This window comes from Leucopleurus acutus, assembly GCF_964270905.1.
Source record: "Leucopleurus acutus genome assembly, chromosome: 7".
In the NCBI taxonomy this organism is placed as follows: domain Eukaryota; kingdom Metazoa; phylum Chordata; class Mammalia; order Artiodactyla; family Delphinidae; genus Leucopleurus; species Leucopleurus acutus.
Window position 1 is genome coordinate 13,765,609 of NC_139150.1, and position 24,998 is coordinate 13,790,606.

Genomic DNA, 24,998 nt, shown 5'->3' on the forward strand with positions numbered 1-24,998 from the left:
CGGGCACGAAGGGCCTGAACTGCCTCTCCCCTTACCACCTGCTGCCTGCCCCACTGCCCAGCCAGGTCCCAGCCAGGCTGGCCGGAAGGAGATAGTGGAGGGGGCGGGGAAAGAGGGAATAATTTTTCACTGGGCAACTCTCCTTCTGGAAACATACAACCCAAGCACCATATGCAAACCTCCAACCCCTGCAAAAGTAAAAATACTAATTTTCCCTTCCCGTTCTAACATACGCATACAAAAAACCCCATAAAATCCCCAGAGATGTACAGATTAAAAGACCTAAGTTTCTTAGATATATAAAATCGTCAGCCCAAACACAAATACACATACACAAAACTCTTCCACTTTGCAGGGGTCCCCAACGTCCGGGATCTAATGCCTGATGATCTGAGGTGGAGCTGATGTAATAATGATAGAAATAAAGTGCACGATAAATGGAATGCGCTTTAATCATCCCGAAACCATTACCCCCCCACCCCCGCCCCAGTCCCTGGAAAAACTGTCTTCCACGAAAACGGTCCCTGGTGCCAAAAAGGTTGGGGACCGCTGTAGAGGACCATCCCACCAAATAAACCCAAATAAATGAAGCACACACGTGGCTGCCTTCCCTTCCCTGTCCCCCACACATCACTCTCTCCTCCTAGGACCTCCCTTCTAATCCTCTCTGGCTTAGAGCACACACTCTGGCTCCTCATTGCTCTCCCCGTGAACTCATTTGTCTTTCCAGGCCAGCTGCTCTGTGCAGTCTTTCCCAAGGTTAATCCCCACAGTCCTCTCTTTCCCCTAAGGCACTTTGTCCACACTTCCGTTGCAGCATTTAACATCAACTATTAAACAAATCTTTAAAAGCAGCAAGCTAAGGACTGACTGTTGCCCTTTGGGGATGCAGAGTCCACTGTTGTCAGGGTTTCCAATTTTTTAATCCAGCTTTTTAATGTGAAATATCTTAATTTTTAAATGACAACACTTCAGGGGAAGAAATTGAATACACAAGGCCATAAGTAAATTTTAAGCCAAGGAAACTATTCTATATTTTGACTGTGGTAGTGGTTACACAAACAGTAAAAAATTCAACAAACTATACACTTAAATTGGTGAATTGTGTTGGTATGTAAATAGTACCTTAAACAAAGGAGGGGGGAATGCTGAAAACCAATTCAAAATTGTTTTAAACTGGGAGACCAGACAAAACACACCTGTTAGCTAAATTGGCCTGCAGGCTGCCAGTTCACAGCCTCTGTGTTTATTTTAATTACCTGTTTACCAGTCTGTCTCATTCCTTGGGACTATAAATTCTTAAAGGCCTGATACACTTCCTGGCAAAGTGTCTAACAAAGTCAGCTGTAGCCCTAGTCCTATCATTTACATCAATAGCTATGTGGCCTCAGGCAAATAACTTAACCTCTCTGAGCTTTTTGGGTTTTTTTTTGGTAAAGGAAGGGCTAATACCTCCTTCATAGGTTTAAAGTGAGGATTAACAGAGAAGATTAATATAAGAGTGCTTTATAAAATTTAAGACCATGTCAGCGTTTCATGAGCAAGTAGTCTCATGTCAACTACCAAACAAGGTTAACTCAGAAAATCTCCATTTGTGATTGAAAAACTTAGCGTGTGTGAAAAAAACAGGGTTAGAGAAAATGAGGCTGAGTGATCCTAAAAAAAAACGCTTTATATTCAAAGTCCACTAAAATAAATCAAGGCTATGATCTTTTAAATCTATTACATTAATAAGAAAGGCCACTGTTAATGACCATTTTACCTTAGATCCTGAGATGATGTCCCAGAGTTTAGCACAGGATCCCACAGAGATTATGCTCAATAAATGTTTGTTGATTTGGTGATTATAAGGATGGTCATGATGAAGGCGATGCTGGGGCAGCAGGGGAAGGATGGCAAGAGATGAACTGTTATTTGGAAGAAACCGCTTCTGGATTCTCTTCTTACTTCAACTCAGGCACTTCTACTCTCTTCAGATTCAATTCCAAGGTTAGATTCCAAAAGTCCAATTCTGCATTTATGGCCTTGGCAGATTCTTCAGCTCTAGTAAGAGCCTCAGTGCCACTGCCTGAGATTATAAGCTCTTCTTCTGGAGGCTTCTTACCCTCTTTCTCTCCTCCTCCTTACTGGATTCAGATATGGACTCAGAATCCTCTTCAGAGTCAGATTCTGTACCCATCTCTTTCACCCACAGTACTTCCTCTTCATTGTTTGTGTCTTCCTTCTCTTTCTTCATCTCCTTTGCTTTATTTTGAAGGTTCTTTTGGGCCTCTTTACAGGTATACAACACTTTACTGAAATCTTTAAAGGCCAAACTTCAATCCAGTAAAGATCAATTGCAGCTTCAATGAGGTCTGACACCTGGTGTAAGACAGAATTGTTTCCTTAAGTTCAACTTTATCTCTGGTTCCAGAGATTTGCCTTCTTCCTCATCTACAGATATAGACTCTCTGTTATTGCCAAAGCTTGAAACTTAAGTAGCTTATTAATTTCGCTTTCATCAATATCAATGAATTTAAAGCCCATCCATTTTCAGACTCTATGATTTTTTTCAACTTCTTCATTAGCTCTAGGGAAACATGCATAATCATTCACAACATCATCCCAAAGGTTCCACCAAGCTTTATTAAGAGAGGCTGGTTTTTATATCATCCATCATCTCTTTTATTTACTACCAAAGCATCATTAAAGTTGTACTGTTGCCATGTTTCTTTCAAAGTGAGGCAAGGGTTTTTTTCAAAAAGTCGGCAAAGTAGTCCAACATATGCTTGGTGTATTACCTCCTGAATGCTTCAATTATACCCTGATCCAAGGGCTTAAGATAGCTACTGCCCTCCAGATGAAGAAACACAATATCATCATTGGGATGAGCAAAGAATGGAGTCTGGGTGACTGAGACCTCTGTCCAAAAACAGTAACACTCTGAAGGCAAGATTTTTTTCTGTTAAATAACTTCAGGTTCAATGAATAAAACAATTACGAAGCCAATCCAAAATGAGGGCAGCTGTTAATGATACTGTTAGTGATCGCCGGAAAATAGGAAGGCGTTTTATATTTTTTTCCATAAAACAGGTGCTGCTTCATAAAGCAGCCATGGTTTTGTCACCTGCGGCACTGGCACAAAAATTGAAAGAAATCTGGTCCTTAGCTTCCTCTAAGCTTTCCAGAATTGTCTTTTTCCCCAAAAGTACGCAAAGGCAAGCACTTCCAAAACAGGCTCATCTGCTTGGCGGTGAAGACCTGTTGAGGTACAAAGCCACTAACTCTGATCAGTTTCTGGAGTTGCTTGGAATACGTGGGTGTCGACTGGGTATTTAACGGTTCTTCCTCCCCTATCAACCTCGAATTCAGCAGCCTATAGCGATTTCTAAACTTCTCCAACCATCCCTTGCTCGCATGAAACTTCTCTGGGTTGCCCTTGCCAGTGGTTTCCACCAGTTGCATGTAAACCCGTTTGGCCTGGCTGCAGATGGCCTTCAGCGTCACAGGCTGCCCCCTCCTCCTTTGGTCTAATCCTAGACCCCAAAGATTAATTCGTCTCCATCTTCTCGATGTTTACGTCCTGAGGAATGCACAGCACCTAGGAGCAGACGGGCGAAACACTCTCCATGCTGGTCCTGACCGCCTCCTCGTTTTGCTTAAGGGTGCGCAAACCCTTCTTCCAGCTTCTCGAGAATTGTCATCTCGTCTTCCAAACACATGACCCTCCGCCTCCTCTTAATATGTGTCTGGCCCGGGAGCAGGATGCCCACCGCCTCCGCCCCGCCCCTGCCCAAGCCGCAGCGGCGTCCACCAGAGCCGCTGCTGAGCCTGGTTTTAGAGCCAGGGGGCCGCCCCCAAGGCCGTTCAACCTTTGGCTGGTCCTCATTCTCACCACACCGCTTGCCAGGCATTTACCCAGCCTTCGCTCTCAGTGAGACAGAAGCAAACCAACCGGAGAGTCGGACAGCAGGACCAACTGAGCAGCGTCCAACACAACGCCACGATGCTACCGCCTAACCACCAGCGACTCTAGTCAGCCCCGCTCTCGCGAGGCTTGGCAGCCCCCGAGCGCGCGCTGCCCGGCAACTCCGCAACTCTATTGGTGCAGCCCGGGCCGTTTTGGCCCAGCCAAAACGCGGGGAAGGGAGTCTGCGCCGGGCAGATCTCGCGAGGCTTGGAAAAGCGCGCCGGGAGCCGGGAGCTGCGAGGGTTGACTGGCGAGCCCGGGCGGGAGGGGGCATCATGGCGGCCCAGGCGCTGTCGCTTCTGAGGGAGGTGTCTCGGCTGGAAGCGCCGCTGGAGGAGCTGCGCGCTCTGCAGTCGGTGCTGCAGTCGGTGCCTCTCAGCGAGCTCCGCGAGCAAGCGGCGGAACTGCGCCTTGGCCCGCTTTTCTCCCTGCTCAACGAGAACCATCGGTGAGATGACCCGGCAGCTTGAGCGGGGGAGAGCGACACCCCCAAGTATGGAGACGGGGATGGGGGTGGTGGTGACGGGGGCGGCTTTTCCCAGTCACAGTGAAGGTTGAATATCGCTGAAATTTCAGAGAGGGAAGGATCCCGGGCTGAGAGACGAGAGACGGGGTTCAAGCCCAGGCTCTGAGGTGGCCGTCGCCTAGCCTCACTGCCTTCATCCTTGGAATAGGAGGAGGAAAGCAAGGTTGCCCACCTACGGGGGGGACTCCACAACCACGTATCCAAGTCCTTGACTTTTTCCCACCTCTTAAGAAGCGGTCCTATCCTGGCAATTTGGAAGGATCCGTCGATATTTTAAATTCACATACCTTTGATCCAGTAATTCCCTGTTACAGAAATTTAACATGCAGGTTTACTCACACACAAAATGTACTGTATATACAGGAATATTCATAACAGAAGGAGGCAGCAAAAAAACAAACAAAACAAAAAAACTAGGAACCACCTGAATATCTATTAAAAGGGGATTCTTAAGTTATGACACATGACTGTAATATTATGCAGCTATTAGGAAAATTGAGGTAGATCTATATATGTGGACATGGAAAGATCTTTAATATACGTTGCTGAATGAAAGAAGAAAATTGTAAGAGTTTATAATCCCGTTATGCGTAATTTTTAAAAAGGATTACCACCCTCCCACACCCACTTGAACACAGGCCAGTGTAGCTTTTGGAATAGCTGAAAGATACATCAGTAACTATTAATATGGTAGTGGGACTTAGAATGGTAGGATGGCAACTTTTACTTTTCATTTTATGTACATCTGTGGTATTTGATTTAAAAACACTTTGTATTTGATCATCTGATAACTTAAAAGACTTTTTAAATGTTTGTGATCCAGAAATTTAAAAGTGGCCTTTCTTCTTGAAAAGATAGTGAATCACTGAATCAACACTGGATGATTTCAGAGGGCTTTCTTGGCTCTGACCTTCTAAGAATCCTCCCTTTTTCATATGTGTTCTCCCTTCATTAATTCTGTTAATTAACATTATTCAGGTCTGCCTACGAAATCTCTATTTGTCCATTTTAATTCAGGCCTTCATTTTCTCCCTCTCGCTAGGTCTGTTGCATTAGTCTGACTTCTCATTACCTCTGAGTTTCCTTTTCTAGTGTGTCCTTCCCACGTTGCAACCACAGGCAACTTCTCAGGATATTTGACTCACATCTTTGCCATGGTTTCCATTGCCTCCAGTGTAAAACCATGACTTGTTAGTCTGGCACTTTGACCTTTACAATATATTTCCATCCTACTTTTCCAGCCTCATCTTTTTCCACTCTACACATATTTCATCTGCTCCAGCTACCAAGTGGCACTACTTTCCCTTGAGCATGACTTGGCACTTTCCTAACTTTGTTCATGTCAGTCCTTCTAACTGAAATGCCTTCCCCTCCAAATCTGTCCATCTTTTAAGGCCCAGGTGAAGTGCCACCCCCTCCAAAAAGTCTTTCTTGGTCACTCCAGTTGCAAGTGACTGGCCTTAGATCTCCTAAAGGACATTATCATTACTTCTCTTAATAATACTTGACACTATTGCCTTATGTTGTAATTCCATATGTGTTTCTGTCTAGTTTGTAAATTCTTTGAAGAATTCATCTCTGCATCCCTCTTAGGATGAAGCACATAATACAATATATGCCAAATAAAAGATTAAACTCATAAATTTTAGAGAGCCCACCTAGTCCAACCACTTCATTTTATAGATGAAGAGACTTTCAGTGATCTATAAGTTAACACCAGAGATGCACTAGGAACTGAAATGAAGGGGAGTTTGAAGAATAAGGTCTGTGGGGTCGTGGTTTGCTGAATGAAGGAGCAGCTCTCTAGGAAACAATTTTAATGGAAATTTAAAGACAAGGTAATTCAGAACTTAGTACACTGTAGATACCAATTGCAATTTGTGGGAATAATTCTCTGGATGGTGGATTGGCAGTCTCTAGATATATTGCTGTTTTCCTGCACTATATATTGGTTCGAGATCTTTTCTGATAGATGTAAACCTAGAATCTTTTTTTTTTTAGTAAATTTATTTATTTATTTCTGGCTGCATTGGGTCTTTGTTACTGTGCACAGGCTTTCTCTCTAATTGCGGCGAGCGGGGACTACTCTTAGTTGCGGTGTGCGGGCTTCTAATTGCGGTGGCTTCTCTTGTTGCAGAGCACGGGTTCTAGGTGCGCAGGCTTCAGTAGTTGCGGCGTGTGGGCTCAGTAGTTGTGGCTCGTGTGCTTCAGTAGTTGTGGCTCATGGGCTCTAGAACGCAGGCTCAGTAGTTGTGGCGCACGGGCCTAGTTACTCCACGGCACATGGGATCTTCCCAGACCAGAGCTCGAACCCGTGTCCCCTGCATTGGCAGGCAGATTCTTAACTACTGCACCACCAGGGAAGCCTGGTACTAGGTAAATTTGAATAAACTAGTAGAAGCTGGTGTTTCAAAGGGAAGTCTGTGTGGAGAAGAGCCTCATTAAGCTAGGTGTCAGATATTAGGTTGTTGCTTCCTACCTGGTAGGACGTGAATTGATGAGATCTGTGGTGTCTCTTTTAGGGAACAGACTACTTTGTGTGTATCCATCCTGGAGAGATTGCTGCAAGCTTTGGAGCCAGTTCACATGGCCCGGAACCTCAGGGTTGACCTGCAGAGGGGACTGACTCACCCCAATGATTCTGTAAAAATCCTCACTCTGTCCCAGGTATGAAATTTTACTAGCACATAATAAGGGGATCAACATTTAGTGACCACCTGCCCTGGGCCAGGGTGTATGCTGGGAGCCAAAGACAGAGAGGTGAAGAAAACATGTGCTCTCTGTGTAGGGAGTATCTAGTCTATTCTAGTATGCGTAGCTAACTATAACCAGCAGCTACAAGCTAAAGTAAGAAGTTCCACTGAGTACCGTCTGAATCAGTTAGTCATCAAATACTGAGCTCCTTTTATCAGGCATTGTACCATATGCTGTTAGAGCTACCAAGATAAATAAAGCCTGTTTCTTTCCTCCAAGGAGCCCCTAGTCTAGAGAGAAAGATTGCCATGGTAAGTCTTATTATAGTGGCATGAGTGAAGTACTATTATAAAGGTCACTATACCAACAAATTAAGACAGTAACTCTTACCACCCTGGTAACCAAACATGCTAGTGTTTGGGTGAAGAGCTGCTGCCGAGGATTATCTTGAAGGGATAGAAGCTGAGCAGTTAGTTATCCACTAGATGTTCAACTACTGTCTTTTCTTTTTTTCTCTAAAGTATTTATTCAAGAAAAGGAGAAAGGATCGATTTATCCATTGACCATTTATGTGCAAAACTCAGTAGGAGGTGCTTTACCTATTTAGTTTCATTTAATCTTTATTACTGTCCTGCAGCTAAGTATTGTATTCCCATTTTACAGACAAGAAATTAGGCTCAAAAAAAGTTATTTAATTTGCTCAAGATCAAGAACTGAAAGTTGGTAGAACTAAGATTTGTATTGTTTTCACTCACTGAGGTGTCTCAAGTCTTAACTCACCTGTTTTGTTTTGTTTTTTCTTTCTTTTCAAAGATGTGACTATGCCATCTGTGTGTTTGGCTTTAATGAATTTGGATCATTTGGAATTTTTTAATGACTCATAGCTGTAGTTAGTAACTCCTAAAATAACCGCACACTAAGGAAATTTGACCATCCTGTGTTTCCATGTTGCCCTACCTTGGAAGAGTACTTCTGATTGTTTTTTTCCTTTCAGGTTGGAAGAATTGTTGAAAATTCTGATGCTGTTACTGAGATTCTAAATAATGCTGAATTATTAAAACAAATCGTTTATTGTATTGGTGGAGAGAATCTATCTGTAGCTAAAGCGGTGAGTCAGCTACAACCGTTAGCCTAAACATGCAGAGACATTAATGTCCTAAAAGACAGAGAAAGGCCTTCTGGACTGAGAGGTGGAGGTTTAGAATGAATGATTTGCGTAATAGAATTTGCAGCCTCATATCGATGGTATGAAATAAATAAATGGCATCAAAATAAAACTAGTAAACCCCTTTTATTTTCTAGAATGCACATTTCTAAATTAACCATCATAGAGCTTACATTGGGTTGCTTGATAAGAAGCTTTTTCTATTTTCTGTTGGGAATACTATGTATTTTTTCCAATTATAAGTAATTATAGCTAAAATGTAGTGAATGCTCCTTGGGTAAGCTGCGTTCCGTACACTAACTTTCACATAAATCTTACGAAGTAGAAAGTACAGTTTGGTATTTTTATGACTTAAGAGATATTTTCTTTCCTTATAAGGCCATTAAATCCCTGTCAAGAATATCACTGACCCAGGCTGGACTGGAGGCTTTATTTGAAAGTAATCTGCTGGATGATTTGAAAAGTGTAATGGAAACAAATGACATTGTTCGATACAGGGTGTATGAGGTAAGACTAAAAGCATCATTTCTGGTGCCTATAATTCAGAATACATCAAGGCTTACATCAGAAGGCGAGATGGCTTATTTAACATGTATTTATTGAGTTTATAGTCTATGTTAGGCCCTATATATACACCGGGTGCTTGGGATGTAGGGATGAACTCCCAGCCTAGTGTGTGAGACAGTCATATAAAAAATATTTACACTGCACTCTGAGTACTATAATAGAGGAGATCCCATTGAAATTAGACTGAAAAAATTAGTGTAGTAGTGGTAGTAAGAAGAAGCTTTGTACTGAGCAGTGTGCTAAATCCTCTCATATATATTCTCTTCAATTCTCACAGTAAACCTGATACTTGATTATCATTAATCTCGCTGTTGATGGAGTCATTGACCCAACGCCATGCAATTAATAGATTGTATATTCAAAACAGAACCGTTTACAGTCTGATTCCCTCTTCAGAACAATGTCTTCAGCATCGTTAATATTACGCAATCTTGATTTTCCTTCTGCTTCTGTAACTGTTTCTTCTTGGTCTCCTGGCTCCTTAGCCTCTATTGACCTTTAATTGTTGGAGTTTGTGAAGGCATGCTAGGCCCCTTATGCTCAAGTTCAAACCAAACTTCTGATCTTCTCCATCCACCTCATGCCCCTAATAAAACAGCAGCAACAAACTGGCCCCATCTCCCAGTCCACGTGGCTGGCTGTTGGACCTCCAGCTTATTCTCTGTGAGGCCCTGTCCTCCCTGCCATGTATCCACTCAGTCATCACATTGTGTCAGTTTTACGTAAACTCGTGCATTTCTCTGCTTTGCTATAGCCACCATCACCCTAGTCTAAGCTACCAGTATCTCTCACCTGGACTATTGTATTTGCATCCAAACTGGTCTGTTCCCATTTTTGTCACCCCTAGTCTATTGCTACATGTAGTCAGAATGATCTTTTAAAAATCGAAATCTGATTCTGTCGTTCCTCTGCTTAAAATACTCGGTGTCCTAGTAAGCCCTCAGAACATACTTGTTGAACGAGTAAGTGAATAGCCGACTGATTGAATGAATGAATGATTTTTACAGTCTGTTCGTTATTGTTGATAGGGGCTTTTGTCCTGATTGATGGTTTCTTTTTTAAAAAGGGCAGATATACCCAGGTATCTCTGGGTGAGTGTTTCTGTGCCAGAGTAATTTCTTGTGTGTTCAATGAAGTTTTCTTGCTTGTGGAGACAAATAATGGATTTTTAAAAATTCAATTATATTAAGTATATAACTTAAACTAGTATATAATAGTATGTAATATACTTCCTAGTCCTGCATTTAACTTAAAATGCCATCTAACAAGTTTGGGGCTATTTTGACCTTTCTGCTTTTTCTGTTTTCTTTCAGCTAATTGTGGAGATATCTTCTGTGTCACCAGAATCTTTAAACTACTGTACCACCAGTGGATTGGTAACGCAGCTCCTCCGAGAACTGACCGGTGAGGATGTGCTAGTCAGGTATGTTGATGGAGAGAGTTCTTAAAGCAAAATGTCCTTTCTTGGGGGGACAGGAGACAACCTCGGAACTTAGTGTGATCTCCCCTAGTAGAGCCTATGCTCAGGTTGCAATCTTATGACTGATTATGTCCTGAAGAAGGGGCTTTTTGAAAATTGCTCAGCTTACGTGGTGACAACATACTGGAACGTAGCATGACAATTCAGCTACTTTTGAACAACAGTGTTCCCTGTCCTTAGGCATGTGTGCTGTTTAAAAGTTGCCAATCACATGGTAACTGTCATTTTGTATGACTTAATGTGTTAACATGCACATTATATGTGTGTGTGTATATATATATATATATGTATGTATGTATGTATATAAGTTTTTTCTTTTTTTTTGGCCGTGCCGTGTGGTTTATGGGAACATAGTTCCCCAACCAGGGATTGAACCCATGCCCTCGGCAGTGAAAGCGCCAACTCTTAACCACTAGACTGCCAGGGAATTCCCAACATGCACGTTTTTTGATGTTGTTAAATAATAGCACTACGGCATGATAGAAGAAACATGGACTTTTGAAAATGAGTGAGAATTGGGCTTACATGCATCTCTACTACTTAGTAGCTCTTTGACCTTAGACAAATTATTGTAACCTTTCTGCACCTGAATTTCCTTATCTCCTAAATGGAACAATGACAATTCTGTAAAGAAGATAATATGAGGATTAAGTGAATTGACCATAGAGACCACTACAATGGCCGATATAGGCTCTCAAAGAAATGTTAATTCCAGTCTCTTTACTCCCAGCCCCTATACCTTAAGTCCCCTTGAGTATCTGCCAAGTGTTTCCTTGGATATTCCACAATTTACTAACACATCCCCACTGTTGAATACTTGGTTCAAGTATTTTGCTGTTATAGGAGCGCTATAGTTACCTTTGTGTACACAGGACTTTGTTTTTCTTATCTTAAATGATTTTCTGACTGTCCTGTGTTCTTTAAATGTGATTGAATTTGTTGAACTCACATGCATAAACCAGTCCTCAGTCATACTGTTTCAGAGCATTTGAGTTACATTGTTTCAAAGCCTTCCTAATAAGGAAATTATTTTGTTAAATTTCTTTAACTTAGTATCAGACTTTGTGACATAGGAAAAAACCTTGCAAATAATCAGTTAAAATACCTTAGGATCAACTATAAAAATACTTTTTTTAGTTAATTGAGGAGATTTGGTCATGGTTAGGCTTTAGATGATACCAAAGAATTATTTTTTAAATATGTGGTAAAGGCATTATAATTTTGTGAGAAAATATTCATGTTTGACATTTCAAAATAAAACAAAGGTTGAAAAACTCTTTGAGGAGGTAGTTGTGTTATAATGAAAACAATAATGGGCCTCAAGTCAGAAGGTCATGATTTAAGTCTTAACTGCCTTGTTAAAACAATGTGATTCTGGACAAGTTACAATTTTCTCATCCTTGTGTCCTGATCTGAAAAGTAGAGCCAGGATCAGTCACCTTTCACACTTGGTGGGAAGAATTAAATAAAATAACCTATATGAAAACAGTTTATAAACTATACTAATCATATGCAAAATCTTGGCATTTCAGAGCCACCTGTATAGAAATGGTGACATCACTGGCATATACTCATCATGGACGACAGTACCTTGCTCAAGAAGGAGTAATTGACCAGATTTCTAATATAATTGTTGGGGCAGATTCAGACCCTTTCTCTAGCTTCTATTTGCCAGGTAAGAAATACTGACACTTGTGGAAATGACAGTGTATGTTTGTTTTCAGAGTTATCTCTGACAGAGGAGGCCAGGGATTGTTTTCTGTAGAGCTGATTCCCTTAAGATGATACCCATAGCCCCTTAATGAAGTGGAATCTATTGCTCTGGGAGCCATGCACTGTTGATTCTAATTTTCTGGAAATATTGCTGTTTAGAGCATTAGGCTGTTTCCCTTGAACCTTAGCCAAAAGAATCATAAAACTACTAGTAATGATACTTACAGTATATTTCACCGATTCATCAAATCTTGAGTTGGAATCTTTATCTAATATAGAATTATTCTAGCCATTCTGTTCTAGGACTTGGTTGATTAGTTTTTCTTGAGCACTTCCAGAAATTGGATATTAATTTTAGATAGCCTCGCTTATTTCGTTGATGAACATCTCTGTTTAAAAATTTCTTCCTGATAATGACTCCAAACTTGCCTTCCTATAATTTGTATCCGCTGGTCCTTGTTCTTTGTTCCTCCCTCTTGCATATGACAATGCTTCAGTATTCGGACCCAGCTCCGTTGACACCCTGGGGTTTCTATTCCATCAGGACCACACATCACAGGTCCTTCAGTATCTCCTTATGGTCTGTCTGATTTCCAGGCAACACAGTACTGTAACCTTTCTCCTCTTTCTGGCCTGAAGTTTATTAACTGTCCCATGAAAACCTAGGGCCCACAATTTATGCTATCTTCTTTTTCTATTAAAATACATTCTTGTAAATATCTTTAGGATTTGTGAAGTTTTTTGGAAACCTGGCTATCATGGATAGTCCTCAGCAGATCTGTGAGCGTTATCCTGTCTTTGTGGAAAAAGTCTTTGAAATGACAGAAAGTCAAGACCCCACCATGATTGGTGTAGCAGTGGACACAATTGGAATTCTAGGATCCAATGTTGAAGGAAAACAAGTTTTACAGAAAACAGGTTGGTATGCCTTGTTTTGGCTTTCCTTAAGGATATCTCTTTTTTTTGGGGGGGACAAGAATTCATCATATAAGTTCATTTGCTTGTATGTTAACTGCATAGTAGAAACTACTTTTACAGATGGCAGTCTTTTTACCATGACCTTGGACTAATCCCTAAAAAATTTCATAATTATTACTGAATTTTTTTTTTAACTTGGCTGGACCAAGCACTCTTTCCCCTCTACATCTTTCTTAAATAGTATTCATAGTACAAAGGCCATAGTCTGGAGTCAGAAAGACCTGGATTCATGTCCCAGTTCTAACACTAACTTAGCTTTTTGAGCTTCACTTACTCACTTCACTACTCTAGGCCTCACTTTCCTCATATATAACAAGTGTATAACAACTACTTCTCAGGGTTGTTGTGAATATTTACTGAAAAGACACATTTGTTTTATATTTGTATGTCAAGGAAGGAAAACAAAAATATGTTACAAGATTTTATGTTAAGAGTGATACTCTCATGGCACATTCATGAGTATCTTGCAAGTACTATGAATTCTACACACAAAAAAATGTACAGGGCTTCCCTGGTGGCGTAGTGGTTGAGAGTCCACCTGCCGATGCAGGGGATGCGGGTTCGTGCCCCGGTCCGGGAGGATCCCGCATGCCGCGGGGCAGCTGGGCCCGTGGGCCATGGACGCTGGGCCTGCACATCCGGAGCCTGTGCTCTGCGGCGGGAGAGGCCACAGCGGTGAGAGACCCGCGTGCAGAAAAAATAAAAGAAAAAGAAAAATGTATAGCACTGTTAAAACCCTTGTGAAATATATGTTGAAAATTATATATGCTGTTGTGTATCACAGCTAGTATCCAGGTTATGTGTACTTTTCTAACTGCTTGTACCTATGACATACGATCCTTTTACAGTCTTGCAAAGAACATACTATTGTCATTCTCATTTTACAGATAAGGTAGGTGACACTCAGAGAAGTTAAGAAAATTTTCTAAGATCATTCAGACTGTGGGGCAGCTGCTACTCAAATCCAGGTCCTTTGATTCCAGAGCTCTACACTTTAACTTATATATGCTATATTGCATATGAATGTGTTTTAGGCCTGTCACTTGGTTTCTGACTACATGTTTATTTTTATATTGGTTTAGGTTGGAAACAGTCATAGTATATGAAAGCATACTTTTAAAAATCTCATTGTTCACTTAACACCCATTAGGATGGCTATTATTTTTTTAAAAAACAGAAAATAACAAGTGTTGACAGGATGTGAGAAATTGGAACCCTTGTGCATATCTGGTTCGGGAATGTAAAATGGTACAACTGCTGTGGAAACATGGTGGTTCCTCAAAAAATTAAACATAGAATTACCATATGATCCAGCAATTCCGCTTCTAGGTGTATACCCAGAGGAATTGAAAGCAGGGGCTTAAATAGATGTTTGTACATCTGTGTTCATTAACAACATTATTCACAATAACCGAAAAGGGTAGAAACAACCCAAGTGTTCATTGATGAATGAATGAATGGATTAAAAAAATGCGGTATATACATTCAAAGGCATATTATTCAGTCTTAAAAAGGAATGTAATTCTGACACATGCTACATCATGGGGGAACCTTGAAGATATAGTGCAAAGCGAAATAAGCCAAACACAAAAAGACAAATATTGTATGATTCCACTTATACATGGTACCTAGAATAGTCAAATTCACAGAGACAGGAAATAGAATAGTGGTTACCAGGGGACGGTTGTGGGGGGAGGGGGAAGGAGAGTTGTTGATTAATGAGTACAGAGTTTCAGTTTGAGATGATGAAAAAGTTCTGGAGATGGATGGTGGTGATGGTTTCCCAACAGTGTGAATGTACTGAGCTGTATGGTTAAAATGATAAATTTTAGGTTATGTGTATTTTACCACAGTAAAAAATATCTTGTTATTCTTCAAAGGAACTCGCTTTGAACGCTTGCTGATGAGAATAGGATATCAAGCAAAGAATGCCTCAACAGAGCTCAAAATTAGGTGTTTGGATGCAATTTCATCTCTTTTTTATTTACCAGTAAGTAGATTGGGAAAGTAATGAAGAACAGTGGTGTATCTGGGGGAGAATATGTCTGTATAATACTAGTTAACTTACTATAAATGTTGACCAAATAAATGCCATCTCTCCCACTCTTAGTGAAAGAAGATAACCCTCATTATGTGACTAGTGACATTTTTAAAGTTCAAGTGGAATCATAGAGTATTAGAACTGGATAGGACCCTAGAGATTGCTTAATCAACCCCATCAAAAAAGAAACAAGACGAAACTGGGGAAGTCTGGGCTGAGTTGGGGAAGAATGCTCCAGACTTGGCAGAGCTCACACAGCTAGTTAATGACAGGGTATGAGCAGAACCCAGGTTTCCTGACTTCCTAATGTCTTGAGGTTTTCCTTTTCTGTCTTGTAGGCTGAGCAGCAGACTGATGACCTCCTGAGGATGACAGAATCCTGGTTTTCTTCTTTATCTCGGGACCCGATGGAGCTCTTCCGTGGCATCAGTACTCAACCCTTCTTTGAACTACACTGTGCTGCCTTAAAAGTGTTCACGGTAGGCATCCTCTTTTCCATGCCTTCTGGGACTCTGCCAGTTCAACACATGAGTACTTACAGTGAGCCAGTCTCTCTGCCATGCCCTGGGGATGCACAAGTGCATAGGAAGTTTCTGCCCTCTACTATTATTGTAGACTAATTAGGGAGACAAATATGTAAACAAATGGTTTCAGTAAAAGGTATTAGGTGCTGTGGCAAAATGTTCGAGGGTGCTGTGGGATCACAGAATTAATTCCGCATTCCTTATCTGCCATCAAGCAAGCCCTCGCTACCTTAGCCCTGGTTTCCCTCAGCCTTATTTCCTGCCATTCGCTTCTGGCACTGGCAGCTCTAGTGATAGCAGACTGCTTCCTTCATATCTCTGGACCCTCGTGTACGCTCTACATTCAACACTCTTCCCTGACTTTGCTTGTTAACCTCTTATTTATTCTTCAAGGACTAAGTCGGGTGTCTCTTCAGCAAGCTTTGCCCAAACCCACAAGGTTGAGTTAAGCAGTGCTGGCTTTCCTACTTTGCATTTATTCATTTATTCAGCAAATATTTGTCGAGTTTCTTTTCTTTGCTAGGTTCTGGGGATATAGTAGTGAACAAAAGATACAAAGACCTTCCATTCATGTAGCTCATCGTCTATTGAAGGACCCAAGCAGTAAATATAATTATAAAGTTAATTGTATAATTATAGTTGTGGAAAGGATCATACCTCTGTGTTCTGTTTATTACACTTTGTTGAAAATGTTTATTTATTGACCTGTTCAACAGAGTTTATTGAAAATAAGAGCCATAGCTGATTTAACTTTGTAGCTTCAGCACTTGCTCTGGTTCCCTGGGCTCATAGAAATGTAGTCATCACTTTAGTAATCTTAATAATGGGATCTCGGGCAGCACACTTGGCCTAGAGAGGGAGGGAACAAGGAGGGTGGGGGCGACAAGAGAGGGAAGGCTGGACTTCCCTGGTGGCGCAGTGGTTAAGAATCCGCCTGCCAGTGCAGGGGACACGGGTTCGAGTCCTGGTCCGGGAAGATCCCACATGCCACGGAGCAACTAAACCCGTGCACCACAACTACTGAGCCTGCGCTCTAGAGCCCACGAGCCACAACTGCTGAGCCCGTGTGCTGCAACTACTGAAGCCCATGCGCCTAGAGCCCGTGCTCCGCAACAAGAGAAGCCACCACAGTGAGAAGCCTGCGCACCGCAATAAACAGTAGCCCCCGCTCGCTGCAAGTAGAGAAAGCCCGCGTGCAGCAACAAAGACCCAACGCAGGCAAAAATAAAGAAAATTTTTTTAAAAAGTGGGAAGGCTTCCCACGGGATGTGATACAGGATCTGCATCTTGAAGGGTACAGGATACCTGTCAACTTCAAGAATGTTGTTTTTAGACTGTTTCACCCTTGTCAGTAGTCACTGTGATGGTCATTTTGGCTCCTGCACTGGTATTCTCATGATTTGTTTTTTTCCCACTCTTCTACGTTATGCTCCACTTAGCCATAGTTGTAGAGATAATTTTTGATTTACTGGTTTGGGCAACTGTTTTTATTTCAACCCACCCGTCCTCAACTATTGTTAAGTAGATTGATGTTTCTCAAACTGTAATGTCTTGTTAAAATGTAGATTCTCATTCATTGGTTCTGGAATAGAGCCCGAGATCCTGAATTTCTAACAAGTTCACAGGTGATGCTGAAGCTGATGGCCTGCAGAACACATTTTGAGAGGAAGACATAGGCTGTAAACTTGATTGTGCCTTGTTCTTCATTAAAATATAGTAGTGAGGTTTTTAAAAACCTTTTTAATAAACGTTGCTTATTCATTATTTTTAAATTTGGAAAAGATTGAGACGTAGAAATTTTTTAAAGCACATAGAGTCATACCTGTTTGGTATGACTTTAAGGTGTTTCCTTTTAGTATTGGTATTAGTATTTATCTATTTATTGGTGTAATATTTCAAACATACAGTCATACCTTGCTACCTCTGCCCAATCCAATTCCCCTTCCTCCCTCTCTGAATGTAATCACTGTCATGAATTCAGGGTTTACAAGTGCACGCATGATTTTGTACTTTTACTATCTATGCATATATGCTTAAATTACAGTATTTTAAATATTCTTAAACTTTGCAAATGGTATCGTGCTCTTCATATCATTCTGCAATTTCCTTTTTCTCCCTAATGTTATGTTTTTAAGATTTATCTATATTAAACGAGGCAATTAGAAAGTCATTAGTATTTCATTGTACAGCCACAGTGTGTCAATCTCCAGTAAATGAAGATTTAGATAGCATCTATTACAAATGATGCTACAATGAACATTCTCAAAAATATCCTCTTATGCACATCTATGAGAGTTTCTTTAGGGTGGTCTTCTTCTCAAGTCTTTGTCTTGATTTTTCCACTGTTGTAATCATGCCATATGTATAATTTGGATCTACTTTTTTCATATAACAGATTTACTTATCCTTTATAAACTTTATTCTTAATGTTTAATTTATTATTGCTATATACCGTAATTTACTAACTCATCTTGCCACTATTAAGGATTTGTAGTGTACCTTTCACAGTGTGATGAGCATCTTTGTTTACAGATTTTTTAAATATTTTGATTATTTTCTTAAGTTAGAGTTTCAGGAGGGAATTTACTTGGGCAAAATGTAACATTTTTAAGGTTCATGTTGCCAAATTTCTTTCTAAGGTTTGTGCCATCCTATTAACAAACTTAACTTAAGGCTCAGAGGAATTGTGTTCTTTCCCCCTTCTATTTCAGGCCATTGCAAACCAACCCTGGGCTCAGAAACTTATGTTTAACAGTCCAGGTTTTGTAGAATATGTGATGGACCGGTCCGTAGAGCATGACAGAGCTTCAAAGGATGCCAAATATGAACTGGTGAAAGCACTTGCCAATTCTAAGACAATTGCAGAAATCTTTGGGAACCCAAATTATTTGAGGCTCAGAACTTACCTGAGCGAAGGTCCATACTATGTGAAACCTATTTCCACAACAGCAGTGGAAGGAGCAGAGTGATTTCTTCTAGAGTCTAGACCATTTATTGACCAAAATTTCTCCTGAGGCATTTGAATCCATCTGCATTTTACAAAACAGACTTCCCTCCCACCAGAATTATCATGGAGTGTCTAATGTAATTTTATCACCAACATTTGTTGTGTTTCTACATTGAAATTCAACGTAAAGCCAGGAAAGCAGGTAAAGTTGATCGTAATTGAACCAGATGTTTCTCAGATTCCTTTGGCTGCCTTAATCTTTGCAAGAAGATGGAAGTTTTGTTCTTCTCCCAGAAAATTTTCGTGGACTTACCATCTTATTTTAAAATCCACTTTAACTAAAATGGAACCAAATTGTTTGTGACTTCTTTCTATCCCCCCACTCCCTTATTTTTTTGGTCTGTTTTTCCCTTCTGATTCCACTTTCAAAGTCTTGGATATAAATATTCTTTGAAAAACAAGTAATATGCAATCTTAAAATTATGTTCCCTATACTAAGAATAAATACTTTTAATAAGGTCTCTTTTGCTTTTTTGTTACTATTATTCCTTTGAAAAATAGATAATAAATCTTTTTAAAATGTTTCTAGTGTTCCTCGATGCTTTTTTTTGCTGTTTATCAAGGCATCTTACTGTGTTGTGGTTTGGGGTGGGGAGGAGTGATAACATGCTAAACCAGAAAGGTCCCCAAACTGTTATTTTATTTATTGGTGGGTCATCGTTGTTGAGAGCTTTGCTTTTAATTTCTGAGATCCATCAGGTCCATATTGAGTTGATCAGAGAGAGGGAAACTGACTCCTAATAACTAGAGTCAGAATGGAGGGGTCACTATGCCTAAACCAGGATACCATCTTACAGATTAACAAAGGATGCACTTGCTTTTCATTGACAAAAAATGTTCCCACCTGTTTTCCAGTGCTCTGCTCTCTAAACAGCAAAGTGATCACCAATCCAGAGGTTTCTACATGAATATGTTATCAGAGTGTGATGGTTCAGAATGGAGAGATAGGTTTCTTTCAAGCCATGGTGGTGATGTTGATAAACCAGCCCTGCTCTGTTACAAAATGATTCTCAAGTGACTGGAATTTTCTTGTCCCCAGATTAGTCATCTCTATTCCGCCATCTCTGGTATCCGTGAGTCCCCTTTTTCCATCTTTCTATATGGGCCATTTTCCTACTGCTAATACCACTAAATTTCTGTTGTTTTAAGCCACCTAGTCTGTTGTACTCTGTTAGGCATCTTTAGGAAACTAATAGAGTGTATACATAACATGAAATGTGTATTTGTTGCATCCCGTTTGTAAAATACTGCCTAATTAGGACTTGATGAAAATTGTTTCACAAAAAATTAGAGATCCAAGTCTTTACACTAGTGAGATTTAAGTTAATATATACTAGGTAGCTAAAACTTTTAAGTGTAATTCCACCACTCAGATTACTAAAATGTTTCATCTTACAGACAAGATGAACATTTTGTTACATTCCTTATTTAGTGTTTTCCTTTAATTCTGAGAATTCTCAAAAATCAGTCACAGCTGCTATCACTGAGTCATGACAGTTCCATAGAATGTGATTTTTAGAAATCCATTAATTGTAAAGAGAAACAAGACTCTTGGTTATAATTAAATTTAATGTTCTCTCTTTTCTAGACAAAAGGTATTATTTTGAAAAGAATTATGCTACACCAACTTAAATTTCTTAAAATGAGATCTCAATTCAATGTAGTACATCAGAGCACTAAGAACACTGCAACCTGCTGAGTACAATCAAAGATTCAGAGAAACTACATAAAACACAAGGAAGGAGGGACACTTTCCGTAACAAGGTAGGAAGGAATTTTTAAAGAACACACTTTTAAGAAAAACAAAGAAATCCTAATCACCATAATACATGACATTATTTTTTATGGTACCCATGTGAAAAAGTTTAAAGCTGTCAAGGTATGTCAGAAGTTTGCAGGAAATGAGCCCATAGTAGGTTTCAAACAGCGTACATTCTTTCCCACTGTTAATTTCCTTCCATGCCAGGGGCATTTCGGCATCTGTAGTTTCTGAGGATGTGAAAATGAACTTAAAGCAACATCTGTTGAATCTGATGTGGCTTTTCCCAGAAAACCTTGAACTGTGTATGGGTATTAGGCCAACGGATTTAGCACAAATTCCTACAAACACATCAGCAGGCACCATAATGGGGACTTCTTTGAAAACTACGTACATCATCCGAGCCACATCTTGGGACATAACAAAGGCCTCACCACTGCAGTAATCTGGGTAGTACTCTTCTGGGTACTCACTGAAAGGGACAAATTCTTGGCTATTAGGGTCTCTGTTGGGTGTATCCTGATGGATAACTCTTCCTACATAGATATCTTCAAGGTGTTCTTTCAGATTGAGGAGGTAGTCTACCAAGCTTGGTAGATTGACAAACATCTCTTCATCAACCTTGAGAATGAACTGGGCATTAGGGCAGAAAGTCACAGCCCACTGCGTCATGGTGATAATCTTCAGAGTTTGGTTCTCAGCACTGTCCAAGAAGATTCCTTCAATTATATCATTATTCTTTTGGGACTCTTTGTCTATCTCTTGCTGGGCAGTCACCAAAACAGGCATTCCCAAAGCAAACAGTGTGAGAATGGGATGCCCTCGGACACTGGTCATGTTACCCCAGGTTTTCCTGATGAGGTCCCGCCTTGTTCCATTTCCTGGGCTACTGAAGATAAGAGAGAGCAAAAATATGTTCTTCCCTTTACACACCTCTGACTGGCTCAGGATATAGTATTTGGAAAGATTACTTCTTAGGGGCTCCATGTTCAATTTTCTTGCCTTATCCTTAATTTCAAGAACTTTCATATCTATATAAGGCAAAGCATGCAGAAAATATTCTTCCACAAAATCAGCCCCAAAAAGCAAGGCATGAAATAGAATAACATTAAACAGAATGAAACACCACTGGTGAGTCCGAAGTCTGCAGAATGTCACCTAAATAAAAGAACACACATTCAAGCTCCATCTCCATTTCTGTTTTCGTCCCCACTGAACACTATATGTACCTCTCTCAACACTTAGCGCTACACTGTTTTAAGTGTTTATTATTTAGTCCTGTTATTTGTCTCTTCCACTATATCATGGCCCCCTGGACAGTAGGCATTATGAATAAAATGCTGGTTGTTTTCTTGCTTGGAGGAAAGCCTACTTACTATATACAAGGCACTGTGTTAGACACTGGGGAAGCAAAGAGAAATCAGACATAGACACATGGATATAAAGTAACAAGTACCATTGTGCTAAAAGCCTACAGGAAAATATATGATATTCTTTCTGGAATTGAAGCACTTGGATCAGTTTCTTCTCTAACTACAAAGGTCAAAGGCTGTTTTTCAATGGAGTGGTAGCTTTGTTTGGCCACTGAACAATGGCTACTATCAAACATTTACATTCTTCTAGTATGACTTTTCAATTTAACAATAAATTCTGACATTGTTTTGACAATGTCCCCTAATCCATCTGACGCATCTATCAATATGGGCAGATTTCTGCTATCTGTATAGCACCTCTTCAGAGATCTAGGACATACCTGTGCCAAGCTTACTCTACCTCATCAAAAGAGATGGAAACTTTCCATCTGGAAGAGCATAAACAATGTAGTATTGCAATATAACAGAGCCAGGGGACATTGGAGGAATTAAATCTCTATTCATTGGAGCTTCAATCAACAGAGACTCCCCTAATGACACTTACCTCTTCCTGAGCGCTTGCTGAGGGCAAGGCACTGTGCTAAGCACTTTACATGCCTCAACTCATTCAGCCCTGGTAATATCCCTTTCAGATATGTTATCTTCAAACTTAAGCTGAGCATACAGGCAGTATAGGAATTTGCCCAAGATCTCTCAGTGAATAAGAGGGTGAGGTAAGGCCATGATCTGAACTCAAATCTGTCAGATTTCAAAGCTCACTCTTAACCACTAGAGAATCCTGAGTTCCATCTTTTACTTTCCCGTGTCTATTGAATAGGAAAAACCAACAAAGCAAAACAAACTCACAATTATAATCTGAACTCCTTTCCATTTTCTCAGTTCTGATGATTTACACACAGAAGAAACTTCAGCCTACTAAAAGCTTATTTTAATAGATATAAAATGCTTCAAAGATTATAAGAAACTTGCCTGCATCTTGTCTGTGAACGATTTCAGGGCTTTGGAAATTATTGAGTCCAGATGCCAAAGTATGCCCAAATGTATCTCAGGATCACTCAGTCTAACAGCAATTGAGGTACAGTACCTTGTGCCGGAGACTTTAAGGATAAGGTTTCTTGTCAATCAACCTGAGCTTTTGTCCCAGAATACCTGCTGGCTCCATAGGACAGCAAGTGCTGATCATGTTACAGCTAGAGTGAATCCAGAACAAAGACTAGAAAGCAAACCTCTTCAAATGCTTCCAACCTTATTTACCTCTTGAAAATGATCCTGGTGAAGTGCCTGGTGAAATGTGTGTGGGAATTGAAAGAACAGTTAGTTCACCCATATCATCTCTCCATAGCATCATCACAGAAGGAGTGCATCTCAAGAAACTAAATAGTTGGAGTAGTTTCTGCTCCCTGGTACCTGCACATTGCAACAAATGTGTTAAATATCAAGGGATACTTGTCATCTCTAGTGGGTGCATTTTTTTTCTACCCAAAGAAACTTATGGTGTGGTTTGGTTTATGTCTCATCAAGAAGGATTTTGAATTCCTAGTATAGGCCATGGAAGAACATTCCTAAATAAATTATATGTCATCCATCTACCTTTCCCAGGCAACTTTATCTCAAAATGGAAAACGTGTAGTCCATTTTAGCCTGAATCAGAGAAACTAAGCATTTGATGTTTGCAATTTTCCTATTGCGTGAATGTGTAGGAATTACTCCAAATACCATTTGAGCAGCAAGTTTATGAAAGAAAGAAAGAAGGAAGGAAGGAAGGAAGGAAAGAAAAAACATCCAGCATATTTATATGTTCCTGTCACATAAGCAGTTGTAATGAACATTCGGTTCCTACGCCAGGCCATATTTCATGTTTTTCTTTTTGCACGTTGATCTTCCTACCTGCCATTCATAGCAGTTTTTGTAGTTATTTGGCTAGGAATAATTCATTACATTTTAAAGTTGGCTATGTTTTCTCAACAATCATTGTGCAATCTTGGAGATTTTTACAAAGTGGGAATATATATCCTAAAAAAAATTCAAATGAAAGGGAATTTTTACATATACTAAATTGAATGGTTACACAGGTGTTGGATTTAATTAAATACAAATTCAATTTTGCAATTTTCTTTTCATTTTTTAATGAGCCATAAATTTTGCTCCTGGATAGCCTCTGGGCTTAAACTTAGACAACTTGGTTTCTTTGTCCATGAGAGGTTGAAACAATGTTGTCTCTGGGGCAGCTCCATCTGGAATTTTCAGTTTCATTCATCAAACTCCTACCATCCTGGGGTTGAGACCATTTGCTGCAAATAGATAGGGGTGCCTGGTTTTCTTGATTACCTTAGCACTGCCTTTTCTTTCATAAAGTTTATCCAATCTGTGTACCCATGTCTTCCTAAATTTTCTTGTAATGTTGTCATCAGTCACTCTCTGGCTTCGAAGTTCACAGAGGCTTCCTGTTGCCTACCGAATCAAATCTGCTCTCTTGAGACCTTTCTGGACTCCATGCTTAGTTTCCACCACAAAGAATCAACTTTTTATTTCCCATGTTTCAAGAGCACCCTAGATGTGCTCTACCACTAACTGGACATACGGGTGCCTTATTGTCTATATAAATGTTATATCTATACGTTGTTTGACTTTGGACACCTCTCTTAAATTCTCCCTCTCTCCTCCGTAAAGTAAGCATAATAAGAAAAAGTGCCGCACAGTCGGTGCAAGATCAGATTGGATGACGGACATAAACCTGCGGGACAAATCCGTGTGTACAGCCTGGAAGTAAACTTTGGTCCATCTGCCACAGGTCTAAGCGGACCTACGCATGCTCCGCCTCCCTCTACGCTCCTCAGCTCTCCCACTTCCCCTTTAAGGCGGGGCCGGAAGTGCAGCCGCGTCCGCCGGGCGCCGCGGGTGGAGGGACGCGCGGAGATGACGTAGGCAGCACCGGAAGCCGCTCCCCTGTGAGGCTGCGGACCCGAGCGGCGGCCGCAGGTCCAGGTCTGTATATGAGGCGGGCCCGGGTCGGGGAGGGGGTTGCCTGGCGCCCGCGCCTCTGCTGACCCGCCGCGCCTCGGGCTGTTTGTCTTTCTCTCCCTGCAGGCGCCATGGCTGCGGAGCGGACCCGGCCGCTGCGAGGCTCTGGCGGCCCGAACGCGCCTAGTCGGTGTGAACCCGGCGCGAGGTCCCGGGCCCCGGGGCGCTCGCTCAGGTCAGTGCCGCGCGGAACACGGCTCC

The 24,998-nt window shown here is 40.7% G+C and overlaps 3 protein-coding genes across 5 annotated transcripts in view; 2 read left to right on the top strand and 1 right to left on the bottom strand.

The window, feature by feature from the left end:
• The first annotated feature begins 4,216 nt into the window (after window positions 1-4,216).
• On the top strand, window positions 4,217-19,094 carry PSMD5 (proteasome 26S subunit, non-ATPase 5). Of its 3 annotated transcripts, none has more exons than XM_082842420.1 (10): window positions 4,217-4,397; window positions 6,998-7,142; window positions 8,164-8,277; window positions 8,713-8,841; window positions 10,215-10,324; window positions 11,914-12,056; window positions 12,821-13,012; window positions 14,953-15,062; window positions 15,452-15,592; window positions 18,349-19,094. In XM_082842420.1, exons 1-10 carry the CDS (start codon window positions 4,225-4,227, stop codon window positions 18,604-18,606), a joined length of 1,515 nt encoding a protein of 504 aa, XP_082698546.1. In that variant the 5' UTR covers window positions 4,217-4,224; the 3' UTR covers window positions 18,607-19,094. The 3 variants fall into 3 exon arrangements, with proteins under 3 accessions (XP_082698546.1, XP_082698547.1, XP_082698548.1); XM_082842421.1 differs by having other exon boundaries at window positions 4,360-4,442; XM_082842422.1 differs by lacking the exon at window positions 4,217-4,397 and adding an exon at window positions 6,248-6,313.
• Window positions 19,095-20,457: 1,363 nt separating this feature from the next.
• On the bottom strand, window positions 20,458-21,555 carry B3GALT9 (beta-1,3-galactosyltransferase 9; the record flags this gene model as incomplete). The annotated part of the gene is made up of 1 exon (XM_082843372.1): window positions 20,458-21,555. Exon 1 carries the CDS (start codon window positions 21,430-21,432, stop codon window positions 20,458-20,460), a length of 975 nt encoding a protein of 324 aa, XP_082699498.1. The 5' UTR covers window positions 21,433-21,555.
• A 3,099-nt stretch (window positions 21,556-24,654) lies between these two features.
• The window catches only part of FBXW2 (F-box and WD repeat domain containing 2), a 31,794-nt gene continuing 31,450 nt past the window's right edge, over window positions 24,655-24,998 (top strand). Inside the window, exons 1-2 of the mRNA XM_082843529.1 lie at window positions 24,655-24,761; window positions 24,864-24,972. The gene's annotated coding sequence lies outside the window, so the exon portion shown is untranslated. The remainder of the gene's footprint in view (window positions 24,762-24,863; window positions 24,973-24,998) is intronic.

Excerpts from the sequence above, each read along its gene's own strand:
- PSMD5 (XM_082842420.1), top strand. The coding sequence starts at position 4,225 with ATGGCGGCCCAGGCGCTGTCGCTTCTGAGGGAGGTGTCTCGGCTGGAA. Across the intron at positions 10,325-11,913 it reads GGTGAGGATGTGCTAGTCAG|AGCCACCTGTATAGAAATGG; the intron begins GTATGTTGATGG and ends TTGGCATTTCAG. Across the intron at positions 15,063-15,451 it reads CATCTCTTTTTTATTTACCA|GCTGAGCAGCAGACTGATGA; the intron begins GTAAGTAGATTG and ends TCTGTCTTGTAG.